Source organism: Suricata suricatta, chromosome 14 (assembly GCF_006229205.1).
Source record: "Suricata suricatta isolate VVHF042 chromosome 14, meerkat_22Aug2017_6uvM2_HiC, whole genome shotgun sequence".
In the NCBI taxonomy this organism is placed as follows: Eukaryota; Metazoa; Chordata; class Mammalia; order Carnivora; family Herpestidae; genus Suricata; species Suricata suricatta.
In genome coordinates this window covers 86,898,862-86,918,271 of record NC_043713.1, presented here as the reverse complement: position 1 = coordinate 86,918,271, position 19,410 = coordinate 86,898,862, and the positions used below count along the sequence as shown (strand labels likewise).

At 49.5% G+C, this 19,410-nt stretch overlaps 1 protein-coding gene across 1 annotated transcript in view; it reads right to left on the bottom strand.

The window, feature by feature from the left end:
- GLT1D1 (glycosyltransferase 1 domain containing 1) overlaps positions 1 to 19,410 on the bottom strand; it is a 54,126-nt gene that overhangs the window by 20,294 nt on the left and 14,422 nt on the right. Inside the window, exons 5-8 of the mRNA XM_029921635.1 lie at positions 13,980 to 14,072; positions 10,256 to 10,292; positions 7,923 to 7,979; positions 737 to 832 (exon numbers count right to left, since the gene is read on the bottom strand). Coding sequence (XP_029777495.1) covers positions 737 to 832; positions 7,923 to 7,979; positions 10,256 to 10,292; positions 13,980 to 14,072 — 283 coding nt within the window. The remainder of the gene's footprint in view (positions 1 to 736; positions 833 to 7,922; positions 7,980 to 10,255; positions 10,293 to 13,979; positions 14,073 to 19,410) is intronic.

Here is a 19,410-nt window from a genome sequence, read left to right as displayed (position 1 = left end):
GAGCCGACAGACGGCAGGGGTCCCGTGAGTGGTCGAGCGAGCCCTCCCACCAGGACCCTCCCCTCCCGTCCCCCTCGCCCCAGCCACGGAGGTTTCCAAAGGTGAGGGCAGGTTCATTCGTTTGTTTTTCTTTGTATTTTGTGTTTTCTCTATTATTTTGTGCTCTATTATGGTATTGCAATCACTTTTATATGAATATCTTTGGGTTTTGAAACATCATCTGAGTTTCCATTACTGCTTATGGGGAAATTTGCTTTGATACACAAGTGCTTTGGATCACAAGCATGTTTCTGGAATGAATTATGCTCGCAAACCAAACGTGCTCGCAATATTTGAACTGTAAATACCGAGCACCACATGCTTCCATGTAAAACGCTCTTCTAGAATGTCCTGCATTCTCCAGGTCTCCCACTGACTGGACCCCCGGGAGGAAGCACATGGACTTCGGATACACTGAACGCACTGTACAAATCAACATGTGCAACATATTTTTGGTTGAAGTTACATTATTCTTGCAACTATCCACTATTTTTATGATTTCCTCAGACACCGAGGGCACAGGACAGTCAGAACAAGAAGGGTCACCGCGCAGAGTGATTCCTTTTCTGGTTGTTTCCACAGTAACAGTCTCGAAGCCGTTCCGCTCATGTGGAAAGAGAGACGGCAAAACTCAAAACCCCAAAGAGAGAAACGCGAAGGCCGGACTCCCAGATGGAACTCCATAAACCAAACGTACCTGAGAAGGCGTCCACCAGATAGAGAGGGTCCTTCACTTGTCTGAGTCCACACACCAGGAGAAAGATGTATAAATTATCAGCACTTTGGTTAATCCCTGCAACAGAGCAGTTCGGATATTTTCAGGGAAGAGAAGGCAGCTTGATACCATGGGGGTGAAGCCCAGAGGCCATGGGGCCCCGACCTCAAACCTTCACACAACACGGCACGTAATGGTTTGTCCTGGTGGGAAAGCTGAGTAAATATAACTCCTCTGTGCGGTGAGGAAGGGGCAATGTGTACGGAAACGTGGCCCTGGAAAACCTCGGGAGCCTACAGAGAGAAGAGCATGTTCTTTATGAAACTAGGACTGAGTTTTGTGTAGGAATACGCTCTTGGGTCTGCACACGTACACGCTGAATGCGGACGTGCCCACAGATCCGTAAAATAAGATCTCTCATGGCGGCCCCTCTCATGGAGAGCTGGAACCGGCCACTTCACCCGCTGCTCTGGGCCAGCCCGGTGATGAGCATCGACCAGCAGAGCCCCGGGGAAGGACGGGGACTGACTTCCAGGTCTTGGCCGCGGGGAGCCCTGTGTCAGCCCCACTTGGCCCCTGAAGCATCCCTACCTGATGACCTGGCCTCCTCGAGAACAAGGCTCTACGGCCAGACGCCCAGCGTCCCCTGCTCGAGGAGGCCACACAGGCCGGTGGGCCTCGGCCCACTGCAAAGGGCGCGTGAGCCCAGCCCCTCCAGCCCTGGGTCGGGCTACCAGCGCCTCTGTCATAAGAGACCAGCCCCTGTATGTTGAGGTGCGTTGAGGCAGAGCAATAGGTAGGTGACTCCGTAGAAATTACCCGTATAATTAGTGCGAGCTGACCTAAGACGCCGTCATTTCCAGACGTGTGTGACCGGACACAAAATCATCCGGGTGAGGGTTCTCATTCCCCCATGGCTTAATACAAAAAATTTCAGCTACTCTGGGCTTTCGCACGCCTTGAATAGTAACATAATCGGACTGACCGTGAGAAGACACAGTGAGGCCACCTTCGCATAATCACAAACCCTGGAGAACAACGCTCGTGTGTCCAAGTCCCAAGAAGCTCTCTGCTGAAATGGTGAGGTTCCCTCTGAGAAAACCCTTCAAAACACATCGCAGTCTCCAAAGGAACTCTTGACGATTCCATTGACGTATGTTGCATTTGTAAGATGGTTCCCGATATTCTGAGGCCCCCAAGACTAACCTTAGAAATACCAAGCTTCGTGTTTGACCAAAGCTAGAGGCTTTGTGCAGAATTTGAATTCAAGAGCAGAGGGATTTGAGCCCAGAAGACAAGCTGCTCCCTTTAATAAATAATGAACTTGACAAATACCTTTAAGGACAGAAGGTCGGTGTGAGAGAGGTACATCCCGCATCACTAGGCAAGAACCATCAACAAACACCGAGGCCAGACAGCGTGTGGCAAGGACAGGAAGGACAAGTGTCCTCACAGAGGTTACTTGTTAACCACAGGGGAAAAGTAAGCACCCTATGAGGGACGCTTAACTATGGGGCCACACACTTAACTGCGGGAGGGCGCCTAAGCCCAGGGCACAGGGTGTGTGCACACACGCATACACATGCACACACATGCACATGCACACCGTTTCTATTTTTAAAAATCCCCAGTGAGGGAGAGGCTGATGTTATGTGTCTGCAGTGTGACCCACGGGGCAGGACACTAGCTCACAGACATCCTCATCATGATGCCCGTGGAATATCTGCTCAGATACAGAAGGAGGAGGAGGAGGAGGAGGAGGAGGGGGAGGAGGAGGAAGAGACAAGAAGATAGAAGCGGCACGAACGTGCCCAAAGGGGGAAGTCAGAGAACCTGCGTGACTGAATCGAGAAAAAGAATAATAGCAAAATGAACGCGCCAAGGGGGCCTCCAGAGACGGCAGCCTGGGCAGCACTGTGTCAAGGACACAGGGATGTCTTGGTAAAAAGACTCCGTTCTCTTCTGTATTTTTGCTGTGGGACAAGCACAGATGTTGAAACCTCCTGTGTTCCTCTATTCGGACGCGATGCACGTTAGCTGCTTGGGAGGGGTGTTGATGTCGTGTTCGCCTTTGCTCAGAGGCCCCCCACCTGCCCCGGCCCCAGGACGCCTAGGGAGCCAACTTTGAGAGAGAGCAACCCACATACATTCTTCTTCAAAATATTCTAGGGGCGCCTGAGGGGCTCAGTCGGTTAAGCCTCCGACTTCGGCTCAGGTCATGATCTCACGTTCGTGGGTTCGAGCCCCGCGTCAGGCTCTGTGCTGACAGCTAGCTCAGAGCCTGGAGCCTGCTTCCGGTTCTGTGTCTCCTTCTCTCTCTGCCCCTCCTTCTCTCATGCTCTGTCTCTCTCTGTATCAAAAATAAATAAAAACATTAAAAAAATTTAAAAAACCCAAAATATCTAGGACTTATGGTAAGATAGACATATCTTACCGTCTCTCAAATTGAGACCTTACACACATGATATAGCTTGTATTTGCACACAATTCCAGAAGATATTAGCCTTACCGCATACAAGGGCCTCTGAGAGAAGTACTCCTTCCATTTCATTTCAATCTTTAAAAGCGCTGGTCCCCGGCTCACTCACTGACTTCGAGAGCGCTGACCTGCCAGACCCCGGAGGGAGACGGTGCTAACCTAATATTCTCTTGCCTCTCTCCTCGTCTTCTCCCGGGCTGGAGGTTAAATGCGGTGAGGACTTAGGAAACTAAGTTAGCCAATGGCAGGATGAAGGACTAAATGCTTTGGTGTATTGTAGGACCTACAAGATTTTGAAAATAAAATGCAGACACAGCTTTTGGGTTTGAACAGCTTCTGGGCGCTTCTCATACACAATGGTTTCATTGTCAAGGACATAACGGGTGGGAAATCATGACTAAACAAGCCTATGTCCCTGGCCGGGGTTACGGACACATACAGCGGCCGTTCTTAGATTTCAAAGCAGAACTAAAAGAAATTGGCCTGTGGACACTTGGAGGTGACGCAGGCACCTCAGCCGCGTGTCAGTGTGTCCTTTTAATGCCAAACTTCTTCTTCCCTTTGTTTTCCGTGAGCATCACGTTTACCGTGAGTCAAGGTCTGAACTCATCCCTCACAAACGCACGATTTACATGTCCGTCCTTCCGATGTTACCGTTTCCTGGAGAGTGGTATTTTTATCTTCAAAACACAGTGAGTCGCTCTCGTGGTCTGGCACCGTATGGGCCCCAGCAGGCTAAGTGCCAGTCACGCTCGCTGGCCAGCCCTCCGGTGATTCATCAGACGGCTACACAACACAACCCAACCCACACTAAGCCGCTTTCTCTCCTGTCTTTTGCCCGCCCCCCCCTTTATTTATTAAAGGGAACAGCTTGTCTTCTGGACTTGCAGAAAGAATCCAAGAACTTCAGTGGCCGGCATTAGACATGGTAAATGTTAACTGACAAATCTGATTTGGGGGCTGTGAAAATATCAAGGGATCTGGTAACGTGAATTTCCCACAAGAAAAACAAGTGGGTTTTCCTGGGCACTGCCAAGGAGGAAAAATACTACCGTCTGAGCTCGGCATGTCAGGGTCTCCACAGAGAAACAGAAGTACAGTTTACAAAAGGAGAGAGGCAGAAAATTAAACAAATTAACGATAGAAATATAACAAGACAGGAAACAGAAAATCAGGAAGGTATGGTCAAATTTAAGCTTTCACAGTTTTGGGGTTCGATGAACAACAAAGAATCTGATTTTACCTAAAACGTTTTTTATATCTTTATTTTATTTTGAGAGACAGAGACGAAGAGTGAGCAGGGGAGAAGCAGAGAGAGAGGGAGACACAGACTCTGAAGCAGGCTCCAGGCTCCGAGCTGTCAGCACAGAGCCTGACGTGGGGCTCGAACCCACGGACTGTGAGGTCATGACCTGAGCTGAAGTCAGACGCTCAACTGACTGAGCCGCCCAGGTGCCCCCAGAATCTGACTTTAGATGTGTCAGTCATCAGCATTGAGAAGAAAAACGATTCATCACTGAGCCATAACAATGTTTAAGCTGTGAACACACAGACAAAGTCCGCGGTAACCAACTTGTGGTCTGTACATTTATTTCCTGGTCAGAATAACTATTGTAAATATCATGGGGAAAAAAACTCTACTTCATTCTTTATGTTTTCCTAGTTGATCTGTTGGACTATGGAATCTGGTTAGCCTGGAAGCAATGCTTTGCACTCAAAAGCTTTAGTCATTTGGTGGCGAGGGCTTGGAGAGAGAATTGGATATTCTCGCAAAAACTCATGTCACACCGTGAAGGAGGACACGTCTCCAAACCGCCATCAGACACTGAGGAAACAGACACTCCACCTCGGTGACTGATCCCGTTCCCCTCTGTGGGGCTGGGCTGGCGACCAAGGCCCTTCTCCGTGCCGTCCCCTTGATCGCACGGTTAGCCGTTCACAAGGATTCAGAGAGTGAGCATTTTGATCACTCAGAGTCTGTGTTGAACTCGCCATATCTTCCACTTTCGCTGTCCGAAGCTCAACGCAGAAGTGACAAATCACAATCACGGGCTGTGGAGGCCAGGGTCAGATCCGGGATGGGTGGGGAACAATCTGTCTCTAGAGCCGACTATGACCCAGACAAACGGCTCCGCAAAGGAGAATGGACGCCTGGTCACGAAACTTGCATCCACCCTGCACCACGACCCCAGCGAGCCTGCCTCTGCCTGTAACCGGGCACGTCCACAGTGTCTAACTGTAGACACCGAGACAGAGCCGCCGCCGTGCGGGTCTCTGCGGAAAAGGCTGTCTCAGGAGTCCTGAACGTCTCTCGACTGCTCCGTTAGTCACTCGGCGCGAAGACCAATGAAACAATCAGCCCTCAGACTACAGGCTTGATGAGAGATCTCTCTCCCTTTGGAAATTATGACTCTCAGTCACACCACAGCGGCGTCCTCTGATATATGGGAGATGAAGTCACCTCTCAACAGGCGACTGTGAATGGGCTCGCTGGTTCAGAAGAATGGCCCCCACTTGTTGGCGACACAGAGCAGTGGGACAGCGAGGGCTCATTTGTGATGCGGAGGACGGCCCTGCTCCTGGCCCCGAGGTTGACGGGTGCGCTTAGAAAACTGTTCCTAATAAAATGCTTGGAAATGCTCTTCCTCCGAGGGAGCCTGACTCCGACATTCACTGTGTGGTGGGTGGGAGCTTTCCTGGCCGTGTTTGGAGTGGAAACCAGCCTGGGCATCTGCTGCTGGAGTCGGGCTTTTCAGCCTCCGAAGTTAACAGCAGGCTTGCAACCCCACCTCCCCCCCTGCAGTCCCCGCGCACTGTGGACTCTCGGGAGAGGCGGCGCAGGTTAAAGTAGAGGTATCCTTAAACTTTACATCGCAGTTGATGAGTCCATTTTAGCTGGTCCCACACCTTTTGCAGAGTCACCGGGTTGGTCAGACCATCAGGCAGTGGTAGTCCCCAGGAGGATATGCTTAGGAGACTCATCTGTGACCAGTGGAACTTTCTATATGCAAAGATATTGTGCGACAAATTTTTGTTTGGACAGCGTGACTGCACTTACATGATACCATCTATGGAAAATACAAAGGCTAGACCCTGTGAGTTCCACTGTGTGTGGGGAAAATGGGGCCCTGACAGCATGGCTGACAGACACACACATTGATGCTACCTTCCCGGGAGATGCTGTGAATGATGTCCAGAAGCCCTAACCCAGAAATTCTGGTTTTAAGCATTCTGAAGACAACTGGGCAAATATATGAAGACTGAAATCCTAGCGCCTCCATCCCTACCTATCAAATGTTTAGGAAGGGACTGATCAAACAAGGTTATAGAATTCAAAATAACACTATAAAGGAATTGAAACTCATGATGTAACTAGAATTAATAAATAGATGTATAAGATTTCAGAATGCAATGTCAAAAGTCAACTGACTTTTTATATGCTGGCAACAAACAATTCAAAAAAATTTTTCAACCTTTATAATAGCAACAAAGATAATAAAATCCCTAAGAATAATTTTTTTAGAAAGGCATAAAGACCTGTACGAATCATGACAAAGCTCAACAAGGCTTAGATAAGTGGACAGATGTATCATGTTTATAGATTTTAAGACAAATTATTTTAAGATGTCAATTCTTCCTAACTTGATGCATAGATGTTACAGAGATTGACAAGGTGAGTTGAAACATAGGGAAATACAAAAACCCTATTAGCTGACACAGAACTGTCGACTCCCACTGCCCGATTTCTCAACATGCTATACGCCAACAGCAAGACAAAACACTGCCAGCATAAGGATAGACGTACATGGATCAACGGACACTGAGTAAATGGCAAACTGATTTCGAGAAAGCACTTCAATGGAGAAAGAAAAATGTTTTGAACAAACAGTGCTAGAACCGCTTTCAGAAGGAAACAAATTTTGCTCCCTACCTCACACCACACATAAACATTAATTTCAGATGGATTATAATCCTAATGAAAGAGCTGAAAGACTCGGATCCTGGAGGAAAAGAAAGAGGGGAAATGTCTCTGTGAACTGTGAACAGGCAAAGGTTCTTGGTCAACGTTCAAGCAGTGCTAACTAATCGTTAAAGAGAAGCGGATGAACTAGAAGAAAATGAGAGGGTAAACCAGAGGAAATTGAAGAAAACGTTCATGTATATACATGTATGTTTTTTCTTTAGTTTATTTATTTTGAGAGAGTGCGCAAGCAGGGGAGGGGCAGAGAGAAAGAGAGACAGAGCGACAGAGAATCCCAAGCAGGCTCTAAGCAGTCAGCACACAGTTGGACGTGGGACTTGATCTCATGAACCTGGCTGAAATCAAGAGTTGGACACTGAACCCACTGAGCCATCCAGGCGTCCCCGTACACACATGCATCTAACAGAAGACTTGAACCCAGAATAGATTCAAAAGTCCCCTCCAAACCCATGCTTCCAGCTGCTCTCCAGGGGTGAGACCACTAACGACGCCTCCGGGAACGGAGAGAAGCCAGGTCCGTCGTAACCCGCCTGGCCGCCATTCCCGCCGCTCCCTCCCCACGTTCACCTAAAACCACAGCCTTCTTTGACCTGAAGGAGCCCTTTGTCTAGGGGCCTCCCTTCCAAAACCACATGAGCTCGTCACGGACTGACACCAGGGACAGGATGCAGTCGGGTCACACGCACCTAGGAAGATTCGTCTCTCACCTGATTGGTGAAGAAAGGTGTTCCAGTTAAAGGCAGCGTTTGGTACAGTCACGACTCCTGGGTGGAAGGAGAGAGGAAGAAAACCCACATTGATGAGAAGTAACCGGCTGTTTTGTGCTGACATTTAAATACTGGTCTCATCCCCGGTCCTTACAAAGAACTCAACGTTCTGAGTGCTTCATGAGCACCGGTCCATCCCTCCAGCACGGGAGGCTCCCAGGGAGCCCCACGGGTCCCCCACTGGGAAAGGCGCCCCCCCTTCAGCCTCACCATCGGTTACTGGGCGGGACAGCCTCCAGGTCATGGAAAACGGGAGTCCCTAAAATCCGCGCACCGGGAGCAGGTGTCTAAAGCACAGCGCCACGTAGCGATTACGTCTCCATTTAAAATTCCTCATCTCAGCCCTCTCCAAATCACATATCTGGTTATCTGTGTCACCTCCTTGGACGGATTTAAGTGTAACACTCTCTTAATTGAACATCTTAAGACGGAGAAAATTCGGAGGCAACATTTAACAGCTTATCTTGGTAACAGGGAAAATTCTGACATTTCATGAAACGTTAAGTCCTGTGACCCTCTCCACAGTGCACCTGGGGGACTGTCACCGGCACTGAGCAACGCAGGCTACTCAATTCCGTACTGCTAACGAGCGCGCGGGCACGCCTGGGCGCGGGCGCCGTGTATGTACGGCCCCCACGCTCCTGGCGACCCTGAAGCCTCGCCCTGCAGACCGGCCCCTCCGGTTTATCGGGCTGGAAACTGAGGTTCCCAGAGGTTTCAACAGGGTGTCCGGCGACTCGGTGTGGAGGGGGTGGAGGCTGCGTCCGAACCCACATGCTGCAAAGCTGGTGTTTTCCCGGAGCGCCCACGTGCTCCGTGGCTACACATCAGGCCACGAGGCAGGAACGGGGAGGGGTTAACCCTGCACCTGCCTGGACACTCACACACCTTCTGTGCATCCGAGCTGGAGCCTCTTTTTTAGAGCAGGAGTTCCAAGAAGGGGTTTATTTGTTAAGCGATTCTTCTGCTGACAATATCAGTGAAACACCCAGAGGATTTATACGGTGATAATGCACCACGCGGCTGAGGTGGGCTTTGGGGGCCCTGGGCTCCTCTGGGGCTCAGCACCTTGGAAAATTCCTCCCGAAACTTGAACTCGTGACCTTGCCGCAGCGCCTGTGCTGACCTAAGCTTGCCGTCAGCTACACGTCCTTTGGAACTGCTTCCTCCTATGATTTCTGTTGTTTAAACAATAATACAGCGCTTTCAGGCACCGGTGTGGCTCGCTGGGCTAAGCACCTGACTCTGGATCGTGGCTCAGGTCATGATCTCACGGTCAGTTTGAACCCTGCGTCGGGCTCTGTGCTAACATCCTGGAGCCTGCTTGGGATCCTCTCTCCCTCCCTCTCTCTGCCCCTCCCCTGCTGACAAAGGCACTCTCTCTCTCTCAAAATAAATACGTAAGTGTTGGGAGCTGCCGAGTTTTGCCCGCCTCAGGCAAGGGCATATCGCTCTCCAGGGAGCGACCAGAAAAACCAGATTTACATCTGGAGGCTGGAGAGTGCATTTCCTGGTCCAGGATTCGGAGACAGTCAGACTGGGAAGAGCCAAAATGAACAAAAGATCAAACCGCATTCGGGTTTATGCAGCGCTAATCTTCCCCTGCCCAAAAGTCTGGGCGCTCCTTTTGATGCTGTGTTCGGAGTTTCAGTTTCGGTTTCCCCTTGGTCTAATAATCATTTGACTCTGTTACCTGGCAACCAACCTGGGCCAGTTTCCCGTCCCTAATCCTATATGGGTTTGATTCTTTTTCAATAAACGGGGGCTTGATCGGAAAACGCTTGTCTTGCCTCACTCTCTGTGCTCCCCTTCCTGCCCTACTCTCTCTCCCTCCCTCAGGACGGACCCGCAGGCCGGGGCGGGACCCGGACACATAAGCATAAAAAAAAATAATACAGTGGTTTCCTCGCTGTGTCTAGGAGATGCCAAGGGTTCCCTTAAAGGCTGCACAGCAACCATCCAGGAGGGACCGGGCGAGGGCAGGAAGGGGGTCCGGTCCCCTCCGTGAATCTAAAACAGACCAGCTCCGGTTTCTTCTGTTGTAAACAGGCCAGCGGGAGGGCACACTGAGCTTCTGCTGGCCAAGTTAACCGAACCGCATTTTGAATTACCCTTGAATAATGTTCTCGTATTTGTCAGAGAACCCCAAGCACATCCGTTCTGATTATTATTAGGTGAACCTAAGACACTATATTATTTCATCCATAAACACTTCAGGACAGATCTCTGAATAGACTCATATTTTAAAAATACGTAAATTTTAAAATTCTTACCTTGACTCTGGACATAGATCTTACTCCGAGCATGCGGCTTTTGAAAAGAGAGGAGAGAGAAGAAAGTGTAAATTGGATAGTCCGTTACAGATGCCTTTTAGAGGTAAAGGGAAAGCCATTAAAAAATCGCCTTGGAAAACATCGCAAAGAATCATCCACACAGATGCTCGCAGATTGGCTACTTTCTAAAAGCAGAGTTCCTTCGCCTTTAAATGGGGTTAGCCCATTAAAAATGCAGCATCTTTAAGGTAAGAAGCACAAAGAAAGAGGTCCCTTAAACTAGGCGTAATGTGTTATTACAGTTTTCCGGTTATGACGTTAGTAGAAAGTTACTGAAGGTCAGACACAGAACATGCCGGTGGCCGAGCCCGTGTGGTGTCTGTCTGCCTTGTGCCCTAGTCTCTGGGGACTCGTATCCTTGAATAGAAAGAGGACACTCCGACCCCGCTCCCAGAGGACAGGAGAAAGGGGAGCAAGGGGAGGGAAGGGGGCAGGGAGGGAGAGCAGGAAAACAGGCACGGTAGGGGGCGGGGGCAGATTCCTCCAGGGCCCTGTAAGCACCTCCCCGAGTGCCCCTCTGACACGGGGGACCGGGCGGCACTTTGCGTGACTGAGCTGCACCGAGATGTACACCTACCCCTCCTGGCGGCGTTTTCTGGTGGAATGTCACAAACCTACTCGAGAGAAAGAATCCATTTCTCAAACTCATTTCGAAACGGTGTCTTAAATACTTTTAAATTCGAGTTTCGACCCAAAGCGTGGAAGGCTGCAGGGTCCTGTAGGCTGTGTAGAACGTGTTCGGAAGATACGGTCGTTACCTCTTCGTCACGAGACCTACACATCCCACGGGGCCTGAGGGACCAGCAGCTCGGGAACGGTGGCCATACAGATGGCGGCCACCACGCTGTTCCCTCCCCCACGCATGTGTGTGGTCGGGGCCGTCACCCCCAAGGTGACGCGGAGCCCATGCTGGTGGCAACTCCACAGCCACCTGCCCCTCGGTCCGTTCTGCGTTCGGTAAACTAGCCAGCGCCTATCTTCTGCTCGGTGGTTGGGAAGGGGCTGCGGGCGCAGCGAATGCAAGCTGAATGCAAGTCGGTACAGACAGGAGACTCTGTGTACCTTGCTTCTGTCTGAGTGTTAGTTTCTATCCAATCCTTAGAAGCACCTGAGACCCCTCAGCCTGGCCCATCTCCTCAATCGTCCACACAGCAGGGAGGAACCTCCCTTTTAAACTGCCTGGGGCTCAGTCGGTTACACATCCGAGTTGGGCTCAGGTCATGATCTCACGGTTCATGAGTTGGAGCCTGGCATCCGGGTCTGTGCTGACAGCTCGGAGCCTGGAGCCTTTTTCAGATTCTGTGTCTCCCTCTCTCTGCCCTTTCTCCCTCTCTAAAAAAATAAACATTAAAACAATTGAAAATAAAATATAATGCTCTTAAAATATAAACCATAAAAAAAGTTTTAAAAATTCTCCTCCCTATCAGTTAAAAAACGTTAACTTTAATGGGAAAAATGGCTACTAGCAACAATTTGAAATTAGAAACCGAAGTTCTGAGCCCTAAAATATTCCTTTTGAGTAATTATACTTTCACTGAAAGGCTGGAGAGACTTCTCCTGGGGTACGGAGTTGTTTAGGGGTTACTCCTCCCCACCCAGCTCCGAGTCTAAAATGTTGGCTTGGAAAGTGAGGCTAACACTCCTGGGAAAACCTACCAGGCTGGCGTCGGAACGTTAACGCAAACGCCAGCGTTTGACAAAAAAGATTCCATGTAATTCTACACAGATTTGATGAACTGAAGGCAAAATAGCCACTGTTTTCATTAGAAATACACTCCATCTGCAATCAGAAATGCATAAACCCAAAATGCTGCCTTCAAGAAAATTCCATCCGATACACACAAAAATTAAATTGGTATCCAAGCACCATCAGCAGAATGGATGGACTCTGTGGATTTATCTGCTGATCTTGACATACCTCTGACCACTATTTCCCCTAAATCTATTGAAACCATGAAAAAGTAAGTATCAAGTCTTACATAGATGATTAAAACACGTTACGAATGAGAGTTTAAGATCTCATCCTAGCGAGTCAAGAAAACAGAGGTCCTATATATATGTATATATATCTGGACCTGGGTTACTTTTAATCTTTGTAATAAAGAAAGCTGGCAAAAGCCAAGTGGCTTATATTGATTTTGGAAAACATTATCTATATTAAAATGCTCTAAGTACAAATTAGCTTTCTTTTCTCAATATTTATTGTTGTTTCTCTTGCCTTGGAACAACACAAGAGTCCAATGCCTTGTACATCACTTCCCTGCAAGATTAGCTCATTGACGCAGGAAATGAAACAGATGCCTGTGTGTGACCGTGGGCACGTGCAGGGGTGGGGACGGAGGTGTCCCATGGTGTGGAGAAACCATTACTTAATTTGGCCCATGACCAGGTCTCAGAAGCCAGTGTCCTGTTGGACAGATACTTATAAATACACGAGACGTTCTAGCAGGTCCAGACGCTAACTGGTGCTTTTTTATAATGGAATAACAGACTGCAACAACTAATCCGGTTAAACCTTCTGAAATCAAGCTCTCTGCAATTAGAAAACACAGGAAATAGTATTTTTGAAATATACGTTCTGTGACGAAATGCTAATTTTTATTTTGAAATTACAGTGTGACTTCTGATGATGGTTTCGTTAAAAGCATGTTTGAAAGAGTTACAGAAATCATAGCTCCTCAGCGGAAAGCTCTCAAGATACACTCCTGTTACTAGAATAGAAACAGAAACACGCAGGACTTGGGCCCCTTTCAGGGAACCTGGGTGTCTTCCTTTCTCTCCACTGTTTCCCTTAGAGATCAGTTGTTAAGCAAGGAAAGAAAACAGAAGAGGGGCACAGCCTTGTTGCTCAACCAGACAGAGAGATTTTTCAAAAAAAAAAAAAGGGAGGATTCGTGAACGGGGTGAGGAGCGTCTCTGAATGAAGACTGGACAGAGATCCAGTCCTGTGGGAGCCAAAGCTAGCTGGGAACGCAGGGGATAGAGACGACAGGAGGAAAACCCAAGGGAAAAAAAGCAGTTAAACCTATGGAGCAAATAGATTTACTGGGAATTGTGGATGGGACTCAAAAGCCCCCCCCTCCCCTCCCTGCGCCTTGGTGATGTGAGGGGTCCGCAGCACCGCTGTTCATCCCAGAAGTCTGAAGCCAGCTCATGATTGTGTGTGTGTGTGGGGGGTGGTGACTACACTCTGGAACTGATGCGTTTTCCGTTCTCTGAGCTACGTTCAAACTCTCCGATTCCCAGGGATCTCATTTGCGGAAGAAAATGCAAAGAGCACTTGCACTTCCTTCGAGAACTCTCTGAGGAAAGCCATTCTTAATGGAACTTATTAAAAATGATCAGCTTCCTAGGCTGTGATCAGTCCCTGGGGTCTCTGTTACGGGGAATTTGCAGGGAGGCCGCACACAGATCGGGCGTCTAGGGATGAAGCAGGACGTGAAGGATTTCAAGTTTCCGTCACGGGAGGAACCGAACACAAGCCGCCGTCTGTGTGGCTCCTGCCGCGGCCGGCGTGATTTTCAGGGACGACCGGGTACAGAGCAGTGCGCCGCGCGGGAGGGAGGAGAAAGCGGTTCGCGGGACATGCGTTCAGTGCGCGGGGCGGGGTTAGTCGGCACACGGCTCGTTCAGACGGGCACCTCCCTCGGCCGAGTGAGCTCACCTGTCCCACCGGCTGCGCAAGCGACAGCCCGCGACTCTGTCTTGCTGTCTGCCCTGCAGTCTCCAAAAGGCCGCTGCGGAGCGCACGCACACACTGCAAGTGAAAGTACACTTTACGTGCCGCCTGAACACAAACTGCTTCGGGAACGTTACTTTTCCTCGACGAGTGCCCGGGCAAGGCAGAGACCGTGAGCCCCAGCGGGCAGTGACGCAGGGTCTCCACACCACACACACACACACACACACACACACACACACACACACACACACGACTCCAGAAGGCTCAGCCCAGTGCTGACCTCGGCAGAGCCTGCCCGCGGGCCATTTTGGTTACTGGCATGGTTTTTCAAATTTGAACCACTTGAAGCGGTATTTACTCAAACTCAAGATGTTTACAAAACAGCTCGTAAATAAATATTTGACTTTGGAGAAAGTCTTGTTAGCAGAGAACTCCTTAGAGAAAGCGGGTCAAGAGTGCAGTTGAATTCTCTGTAGGCTATGGGGTTTTGACCCAATGGAGACCTATTAAACCCATAATCACTGCTTCGGCAGAGAGAAAACGTTTCTATTAAGGTATATACCTAATGTTCTTTCCGTCCTTCCTTTTTTCCCTCCTTCCTTCTTTCCTTTCTTTCTTTTTTCTTTCTTTTCTTTCTTTCCTTCCTTCCTTCCTTCTTTGTCTTTTTGTGAAATAGTCACACTTTCTGGTAAAAGTCTGGTGAATTCAGAGAAAGCATCCTTCACGTTTCACCCGAATCTGCATGCTGAAATGTCTATTACATACAGTAATCAGAAACCAACATTCTGTACAGACTAGCTAGCTGTACATTTCCGTAAGGCATACATCAAAGTTAGAGATGGGTAGCGAATCAGATTCCTAATAACACCACATCAAGGTTATAATTTCACAAACCAACAGAGCAGTGTTTCCCTGAAGCACAACTGGCGTTGAGCTCCTGTGATAAATATTAACGATTCAGTGTGCAGACCCGGGAAAGGGCCCACTGGGAGTGTGCCCTGCACAAAGTAGGCATGTCATCACACTAAGGTTGATTTAAACAACACTAAAAAAAAAAAAAATAAATAACAATGAGCCCCAACAAAGGCATTTCAAGTTAAAAGAGATAAAATAAAACCATCTTTATTGAAATCCAATCAAACTAATCTGTGTAGTCAGCCAGAGATAGATAGGGGACCATAAAAAGCCTTCAGAAAGGTGCCCTGGCTTTCTCCGAGGGCGGAAAGGGACCCGCGGCTGCCAAGTACGCCCATTCTGGACGCGTTTCCGTGAAGACGTCTCCCACTCCCTGATGCTATGTGAGCACGTGTTCCGTGATCTTGAACGAGTTCGTCGCACACTTGGATGTCCTGAGCTGGGCTGACCGACGCGGCAGCCGCCAGCCACTCGAGACCCTGGCGCCCTTGAGCAAGGGCTGCTCCAAAGGGAGATGGGCCCCGAGTGCGAAAGGTGCACTGGAGTTTGAAGACTTAGTAGGATAATAGAAAAAAAAACGTGAACTATCTCATTAGTCATTTTTTATATTGGTTACCTGTTGAAATAATGAGATTTTGGAGCTGGATGGTGTGCCGTGAAGAACCTGGCCTCTGGGAAATAATCGATGTGATGACCTGAGAGGAGCGTCTCTGTGTAGGGCACGGCCGGTGACCACCACTGGTCTGAGGGTGGGAACCTCGGGTGGAGAGGCATCTGCCCGCTGGGACACTGGATTCTAGCATGTGTGCGCTCAACCGACCAAGCCTATAGAGGAAGATGCGATAAAAATGTCGGACCCTAAGCTCGGGCCGCCCCCTGGGTGGTTAATTCTCCATACTTATTGCCTCAGATCAATAACCGTGGGGTAGGATGACGTGATTCCAAGGGGACGAAGGCGCCTTTGCCCCAACACGGCTCTTCGTTGGGGCTGATTTGAGGCTGATTAAGAACAACCACAAGAATAAACCACAGTTGTGAGTAGAAGAACAGTCAGTGAGTCCCGTGCAGTAAGAAGCAAATCTTTCTAATCTGAGATCATCAGAATTTGATTCTGGCTGGATCATCATGAGGGAAGATTAACTAAACAACACCCCGAGTTAAGCCTGCTCCTGAAAGGAAGGGACACAAAATTAAAAACAAAAGCTGGTGACTTGATAATAAAGACCCAGATGTAATTACTCAAAAACCGTGTCGCTGCTCAGAAGACCCAAGGAAAAATCATCTCTCCACAAAAATCCATCTAAAATAATCATATAAATGTGGCTGAATAATGAGGTTTACATTATTTATAGGTTGTTGTTTTTTTAACTTGTAAAACGTGATCAGATGAAGGTATTGAGCGGAACTTCATTGAAAACGAATCCACCAAAAAGGGCACAAAAAAAACCTGTATTAAAAACACAGCCTTGCATTCGGATTTAATAACCAACCCCCACCACCGTAAACTCTAAAACGAGATGCCTCCTTTCTTTATTATTAGCGTCTATTATAGTGTCTCTTACTTCTCACCCCAGACCAAACATTTGCTGCCTGTTCGGTTTAAAAAAACAAAAACAAAACCAAAAACAAACCCAAACAAAGTTTTGTTTTAATACTTGGAAGAGCGTCTTCTGCAAACAAAGAAGCGCTGACGGGGATGGCGGTCCCGCGGGTGTGGCCACCCCCGTCGGAGACCCCCGTGGCCTCAGCCGCGCCCCGCCACAAGCTGGCCCTCCCGCCCCATCTCTGGGGTGCCCTCGCCGCGACTGCCACCCCCGCCCGGACTGTGGCTGCTCTGCGCGTTCCGTGCGGCCCTCACCACGCAGGGAACTAGACTCACGTAGGGGTAACCGTGCCATGTGTCCCTTACCACTGTGACACCGGTGACTCGCGGCTCTGCGTCGCCAGCTGTGCCCCTGTCCGGGACCGCCTCACGCCGCAGCCGCGTTCCGGATGGTCACGCCTGGGCCCCACATTTGTCTCCGATTCAGCGCGTCCGGGTCTCCGGTTTCGCTCTCCTTGCTTTCGCCATCCAACCTCCTCAGTCGGGCTCGTCCAAAATTTACTGATAAAAACCTTAAATTATGTTAATAGTCTCGAGTCCTGCTTTATTTCTTCCTTACATGCTGCAGTCTTCTCACAGGAAAATTTATCCAGAACGTGGCACGTAGGTTAAAAAAAATCTGGGGGCGCCTGGGTGGCTCAGTCGGTTAAGCCTCCGGCTTCGGCTCAGGTCAGATTTCACGGTCGTGGGTTCAAGCCCCGCGTCAGGCTCTGTGCTGACAGCTAGCTCAGAGCCTGGAGCCTGCTTCCGGTTCTGTGTCTCCTTGCTCTCTGCCCCTCCCCCTCTCACGCTCTGTCTCTCTCATAACAAAAATAAATAAAACATTAAAAAAAATTAAAAAAAAATCTTCATCGAAGCGCATTTACAGGGAAAACGGCATATATTTGCAGGTGAAATGGCGTGATGGCTGTGGTTTTTTAAAAAATTCCAGAAAATAAGGGTGTGCATGTGTGTGAGGATGTGTGCATGCAGGTGTGCGGGTGCATGCTAGTATGTGCGTGCGTGGGTGCGTGCGTCTGTGTGTGCGAGGCGAGGCCGGCGGGGGATCTGATGAGCACTGAGGCGGTGTGAGCAGGCGGCAGGTGACAGGAGCCCACTCTTCTTGCTGCTTGTGCTCAGGCGTGGAAGGTTCTATATTAAGGAGTTCTCGAGAAGGGTCCTTTTGGTAAATTCAATTCAGCAAATATCTACGGAACATGAGGATGTGTGCTCCCCTGTGGGGATGCAGGGGCAATGCACACTGTGTCCTCGTCCTCAGTGAGCTCGCGACCACGGAGGATGAAGGGGAGGCCCAGCAGTAGTGCGTCCTTCTCTGAGTCCATGTAGAAGACCTCCCGTCACGAGGCAGACTCTGTCTCCACTTCCTGACTTGCTTGGGCCAGACGTGAGGCAAGCAGCGGCTGAAGGAGGCTCCAACACCAGTGCCTGCTCTCTCCTGCTGCGGAGCCTCGTGGGGGCCGCAGACGGGGGAGGAGGGCTCCGTTGTCCCCACCGTCCTAGCGAAGGCCCCAGCTTGTTAGCGAGGAGCCTGGCTCAGCTGACAAAGGCAACACAACGACTAAATAGCAAGTGTTTGATTTAAGGCGCTATGTTTGGTGTGGCTTGTCACGTAACAAAAAATACCGTGTACAGTAAGTGAACATACTTATACTTAGGGTCAATGGACGGCGGTGACACTGAAGATGGAGAAGCTCAGGGCAAAGGGCTACAGATTCACGGACAAGGAGCACGTGCTTCAATAGGTGAAAACTTCCTTTCGTGTCTGGCTTAACAGAAGACGGTTGGGGGCCCAGGGCTGCGGCTCCACGGGACCTGTTTGAGGATTGCTGTTTTGGGCTCAGGTATGTGAAGAAAAGTCAGCATCTCGCTGAGAGGGAGCGGGAAAGGGGAGGACTTTCAGATCCCTGTAGGCATTATTCTTGGATGCTTGCGCCAAAACTCAACCAACGGCAATCTCCTCATGGTCAGATGCGGTATGGAACCTGAGATCGTACCATGCTCTGCTCCAGTAAGGCCCTGGGTCTATCCTGCACTTCGGATGGCTATGTCACCTGTGCCCGACTCTGCCATGCGTGCGTCAGTCATCTGAAAATGCCGGACTCGCTGAGCGATGCGGATCTTCTGAACATCGAGGCCTTTCATTATTGGACATCGAGACAAGGATCTCAGGTGTTACTGTGACCAGGAAAGCGTCTGGGGAAGCTGTCACCCGTGCCGTGGCTTTCTGATTTTTTTTGCTCGACTGGTCAAACGTTATCGTGGGAGACAGATAACGCCAGCCTAACGTGACTGGCTTGAGCCGCTGATTTGAAAGAAAAAGTGTCTGACAAACGCCCAAGTCTGAGTACCCACAGTCACCCTGCCGGTCAATCTTTCAATACCAACTATTGGTTCAATCTGCGCCTCAACCACACAGTGCCTTTTCTCCGGGTGAACAAGGCGCTTCGTTCAGAAACGCAGCAGACAGCTTAACAAGTACACGTCCTGGGTCATCACGCGGGACATTAAAAAAAAAACTTATATCCAAACGTTAATAGTTGATAAAATTAAACAATATTATTGGCTCAGCCAGAAAATCTTACAGTGATTTTTTTCTTTTAAACTACAAGTGGGTGGTGTGAATAATCAAGGATTAGTGGCCCCGACAACGCCGCTGCCTTCACTGAGACGAGAGGGGTCAGCGGTTTTACTCAACACGGACCTCCCGGTGCTGAGAAGGGAACAGGTGTTTTCCCGTTCTTACGCAAACTGTGGGACCCCGAAAGGGTCCGGGGATCCCCGAGGTGGGCAAGCATGGCTCCAGATGGCCACCAACCACCGTGAGGAGGCCGGTGGTCACATTAGTACAACACAGATCCAGGGACCAGGAAGTTCGTCGATTTCCCCTCTGAGACG